At 54.3% G+C, this 5433-nt stretch overlaps 1 protein-coding gene across 1 annotated transcript in view; it reads right to left on the bottom strand.

Annotated features, from left to right (window-relative positions):
- Window positions 1–2039: 2039 nt before the first annotated feature.
- GPX8 (glutathione peroxidase 8 (putative)) overlaps window positions 2040–5433 on the bottom strand; it is a 3760-nt gene continuing 366 nt past the window's right edge. Inside the window, exons 2-3 of the mRNA XM_014546040.1 lie at window positions 4598–4850; window positions 2040–2597 (exon numbers count right to left, since the gene is read on the bottom strand). Of these exons, the coding sequence (XP_014401526.1) occupies window positions 2434–2597; window positions 4598–4850 (417 nt within the window). The 3' untranslated portion in view covers window positions 2040–2433. The remainder of the gene's footprint in view (window positions 2598–4597; window positions 4851–5433) is intronic.

Below are 5433 nucleotides of genomic sequence, written 5' to 3'. Positions count from 1 at the left end.
ACTGTGACCAAATGGCTACTATGAGATTTGGGAATGGCCCCTCATAGTCCCGGATTGCAATAAATGTGACTCTTTAATTCGACTTCTTGAGGCGTCCTTCTGTGATTCACGGGGTACATTACAACATTTTCTCTTCGGGGCGGGCGGCCCCTGTGCTTCCACCATACCCTCCTACCCTCGGGAGGGCTCCAAATTCCCTGCTGCTCTTTATTCTCCCCGGAAAGGAAAGCTTCCCTCTGAGGGCGTGGCCTTTGCAAGGAGGGGAGGGGAGGGAGGGGAGGGGAGGGAGGGGAGAGTGGTGACGTGTAATTAATTCCAAGGCAAAGACGAAATCCCGCTGAGGGATCGCCGTGCACAGCGCTCCCCTACCAGCTCACCCACAGGCGTCCGTGTTCTTTCAGAGAAGCAGGAGCCAGTGTGATCTTCAGTCCAGGGACCACTCGCCAGCGTTTAGCGGGTGCCTGGCAGGCTTTCAGAGCAGAGCTTTGTTTCTGGGGGGAGGGGGCGGTTTGCGTCTGTTGCTTCTCCGTTGGGGCAGTGTTTCCCGCCTGCGGACAGTCCGCCAGGTCCTCAGGCCACAGCCTGACACCCGGGTGTTGTCAGCAGCTCTTCCCATAAAATGCCACGTGAGGGTCCACACGAAGAGTCATGGTGCTGTGGCTCCTGCTCTCTCTCTGGGGAGTCTGATTAGAATGTGGGTGAGCTGGAGGCTGCTCGCAGTGGCTCTCGAGAACCAACTGTGAAATCCTCAGGAATTCTGCCAGCCAGTCAGGAAGCCGTGGGCAGGTCGAGACTGGCACGTGGGAGCACTGGCACCAGGGAAACGGCAAATGCAGAGTGGGTTCTTCAACCTTGACCAGCCCCACTGCACGGATGTCACAGGTATTACAGTTGGGAAATGCACACATGTATGTGCACGTGCTGCAGGCACACCGAGTCACTTACCAGCCGCCATTGGGTGTATGCTGTCTGGGCTACAGTTAAGAAATGAGGCCCGGCCAGTGTGGCTCAGTGGTTGAGCGTTGACCTAGGAACCAGGAGGTCACGGTTTGATTCCTGGTCAGGGCACATGCCCCACACCGGGGATCGAGCCCGCAACTCGGGCTTGTGCCCTGACCTCCTGGTTCCTAGGTCAACACTCAACCACTGAGCCACGCTGGCTGGGCCTCCTGCTTTCATATCACTTTCATGAAATGAGTATTTCATGGCGCAACCACTAACCTCACCAACATGGCAGCCTCACCGATAACGATGAGGCTCACAGAGCTGAACGGCGTGACTCTGAAGAGGCCGGTCGCTCCTGCTAGGACTGGGCCCCTGCTGGCTCTTGGGGGTGATGCGCACGACGTCCACCATCAGATGATGTCACATTGAGTTCTTCCCAAGTGGCCAGTCTACTGACGAGATTACCGACCAACATCAACCGAAAAGGGCTCCAGTTAAATGACCAGAAACTCAGGGCTTTTTCCTTACACTTGGGGCTTTCACTCGGAAGTAAAGACCGACTCAAACTGTTAGTCCTGTCTTTATGGAATTTGAGTGTCTCCTGGAAAATAATAGTGAAATACTGAAAGCGATGAAGGCCTTTTCAGATACTATGATGATAATGTCATAATGACTATTTGGCCAGATGTAATAACACATACTATGTGCGGAGGGCCTGAGGCGGGAGCAGGGCGGGCTGGAAGGGGTCAGTGGGGGAGGAAGGGGGACATATGTAATGCTTTCAACAATAAAGAATTAAAAAAATAAGCATACTGCCCTGACCGGTTTGGCTCAGGGGATAGAGCGTCGGTCTGCAGACTGAAGGGTCCCAGGTTCGATTCTGGTCAAGGGCATGGACCTTGGTTGCGGGCACATCCCCAGTAGGGAGTGTGCAGGAGGCAGCTGATAGATGTTTCTCTCTCATTGATGTTTCTAACTCTCTGTCCCTCTCCCTTCCTCTCTGTAAAAAAATCAATAAAATATATTTTAAAAAATCATACTATGAACTTGTACATAAAAAACAAAATTCAGTACATGAAAAAAAACCCCAAATATAAGGATTTGGATCTAAATGTATATGTACTTTATAATGTTTATTTTGTGTTTTATTACATAAAAACGGTCATTTACAGTTAGTTACACATTTCAGTCGCACGGTGTCTGGCGCTCGGTGGTCTGTGGGCACGTCCAGGAGGGGCCTAGGGAGCGTCGAGCAACAGGACGTGACGCACGTGGGGACCGTCCTGCACTCTCGGTGCGGCCACAGGGCCTAGTGTGTGCCCTGGGGACCCCTCGGACGCCCTGTGTTTGCTTTGGGACGTTCATCACGAGCAAGGCAGCCTGAAGCCCCCGCAGCGCCCGTCTTGCCGGGTTTGCACTCGGGCCGCGCCGCCCGCTGAGGAGACAGACACTGGGTTCGGACTGTGCGTGGCGGCGACTCCTGCCTTCTCAGAGGTCCTCCCTCTTTCGAATGATCATCTGCCGGATCAGATCCGCCACCTCAGGCCGGATGGCGTCCACGGGCTCCTCGGGCCTCCAGGACCTGACCACGCGGCCCTCGGGGCTGACCAGGTACTTCCAGAAGTTCCACCTCGGCTCCTTGTTGGAAGAATCTGAAATACAAGGATACATTTTCAGGAGTGATTTCATTTTTTGTCCAGGTTTTCAGTTCTGGTAGGACCTTCCCACTTTAGAATCAACCCTAGGGTTGCCGTCATGTCACAGACAAAAAGCAAAGCGCCAAACGAAGCAAACGCGAGACCGGAGGAACCAGATTCCTCTATTGTCGGCGACTCCACTAAGGCTCCGCTGAGCTGCTAAAGTGACTTATTTCAGATCTGTGATCTAAACAAAAATATCACCTTGTCACCAGCTCAAAGCTTTCAGTTTCTTAACATTTTAAAAGATAAAATGATATTTTTAAAGTCCTTTGTAAAGGGAATGTGTAGGGTACTTTTCATATTAAATATAAGTTTTTCATATTGTTACCAATTACATAGCTGAAAATGGTAAGACATTTAAAATAACCATATATTTTGAGGAATTGTGACACCCTTTTGATGCATCTTAATTTACATGACAAACGTAGATTCTTCTCCTTTATATCACCCTGGATTTATGTGCATTGTTATTGACTGGCCTGAGAAAAAACATAACTGAAATTTATCAAGTGCCTGCTGTATGCCTGGCAGCCGCTTGGTGCTTTAAATGGACCGCGTGCGCTCTCCAGCAGCCCTGGGAGGTGGGCGTCGTCATTCTCCCCATTTTGCAGATGAGGAAAGTGGAGGTCCACGCACAGGTGTCACGGCCAGTGAGGGGGGAGCCCAGAGCGACAGCTGGGGGAGACGGCCAGTTCTTTTCTGTGCGCCTGGGACCCGGGCGTAGGCGCCCAATGGGAGGAGGAGCTGGATCTGAGGCTTCAGAGCTTAGGAGGCCGACCTCGCCCAGGAGAGGGCAGAGTAGGAAGAGCCCACGTGATTTCAGGAGAACCCCGAGGGTCAGAGGGTCAGCAGGGTGAGGGTGGGTGGAAGGAGGACGCTGCAGGGGGGAGGAGGAGGCGGGACCACCTGGTCAGCAGGGGCGTGACAGAGCCGGACACAGCGAGCGAGGAGGGGAGTGGAGGGAGGTGGCAGAGACACGGGGCTAGCTCTCCTCTCAGAAATGGAGGAGGAGGAGGAGGCGGCGGGAGGAGCAGTTTTCGGAGGCGGAGATGCTTTGCTTTGTGCTGGAGGAGAGCCAGCGAGGGCGCCTAGGTGACAGGTGTTACAGTGCAGCCTGTAGTCACTTCTGTGTCTTTGCTCTGCACACGGGGCCCAATGACCTGCAGGGAAAACAGGGCCGAGGACCCGGCTGCCTCGTTGGATGAGAGGACGGCACCTGAAGGATCTGAGTCGGCCGGGCAGGCAGGGGACAGTCCTTCACTCTCACCTTAACCCATCCCTCAAGCGACCTGAGGGGGTGGACACACACAGTGATTATCTCGTTTTACAAACGAAACAGGCACAGAGAAGGCCAGCGATGTGCCTGAAGCTGCACAGCAAAGGCCGGGGTTCGAGCCGGGCAGACGGGGCCAAAGCCTGTGCCTCAGTCACTCACCCTCACTGCCTTTCTGCTCCCCGACTCCTGCCGAGAGCCGACTGCAGGAACGGCCCAGCACTGCTTCCTCCAAAAGAGGGTTCTATGCTGTTTTGAATTTCAGCAAAAACCCGGTAAACTGAGTATTATTCCTCCTTGAGGAACATGAAATCCAGTGCGGACGTAAGTGCGGACGACAGGGCTCTGCACTGTTCACGGGAGGGGCCGGCCCCAAAGGCCACTTCAAGACCAGGGGACTCCGTGGACGTGGCTATGGCCACTTCTCAAGCAACGTGGTCAGTGAAATGATCAGAAGGAATAAGATACAGTGGGATGGGTTTGTTTGGTCATCCAAGAAGTCAAAACGTTGATTTCAGGGCAGCATAACTTCTAGAAGGCTCGAAAGGATGACATGCTGGCGCTCTGACGGCCTTATAAGACGTCCCCCGAAAGCATTTCCAATGAGATAGGAGAGTGGTCCTGTTTTAGGAACGAAAGCAAGGAGCAGCTTCCCATGGGGAGGAGGGGAGACGCTTACCGACAAGGAATCGGAAGGCGGGCTCGGCTTCGGGCCCCAGGATCTTAATCTTGTGGAAGATGGGGAAGGTGACCCCGTAGGTGCTCCTCGCGAAGGACACGACCTCCTTGCTGGGGCGGGGCTCGGCCTCCCCGAACTGGTTGCAGGGGAAGGCCAGGACGCTGAAGTGGAAGGGCCCGAACTCGCGGTGCAGCGCCAAGTAGTTGCTGTCGGTGAGCCGGCAGTCGCTGGCCACGTTGGCAACGAGCGTGACCTCCCGGGAAGAGAAAACAGTCGAGCGGAAAGTGAAGCAGGGAAGAGACCAGAAAAGGGCTCAGCCAGCAGCTGAAAGAAACCCTCACCCGGGGGAACGCGGCCGGAGAGAGGGTTATTTCATAGCCGGGCACCCCCCGACCGGATGGGGACCGGGGCCTGGATGCCCAGTGGAGACGCAGGCAGATCCCCCCCCCCGCCCCCCCTTTAAAGGCACCAGGTGCTCAGGAGGGTTTTTTAAGAAAGATGCTCATCGATAGAGTGCGTCTAACGTTGATGTCTCCATAGTCACATCACAGTTACCAGAATGTCCTAAACAACCGCCCTGAAGCATCGATGCAGCGTTTTAATGAAAGCAGTTAAGATGGTGAGTTTATCAGTAGAAGGAGGTGAGCTGTGAGAGCTCTGCTGGCTGACGGGACATCACTTCGCTATAAATGATAACCTCCGGCCACTGGACTGAGACAATCGACTCCACGGGGTGAACACGTGGCAAAGCAGAGAGGCAGCGACCTCAGGAGGAGCAACTTACTTTGCCTTTGAACTTCTCCAGGGAGACGGGCCTGCCCGCCGCGTCCTTCACC

The sequence above is a fragment of the Myotis brandtii genome, unplaced genomic scaffold, assembly GCF_000412655.1.
Source record: "Myotis brandtii unplaced genomic scaffold, ASM41265v1 scaffold426, whole genome shotgun sequence".
NCBI lineage: Eukaryota > Metazoa > Chordata > Mammalia > Chiroptera > Vespertilionidae > Myotis > Myotis brandtii.
Note: the sequence above shows the minus strand (reverse complement) of the source record. Positions and strands in the feature narration are given on the sequence as shown.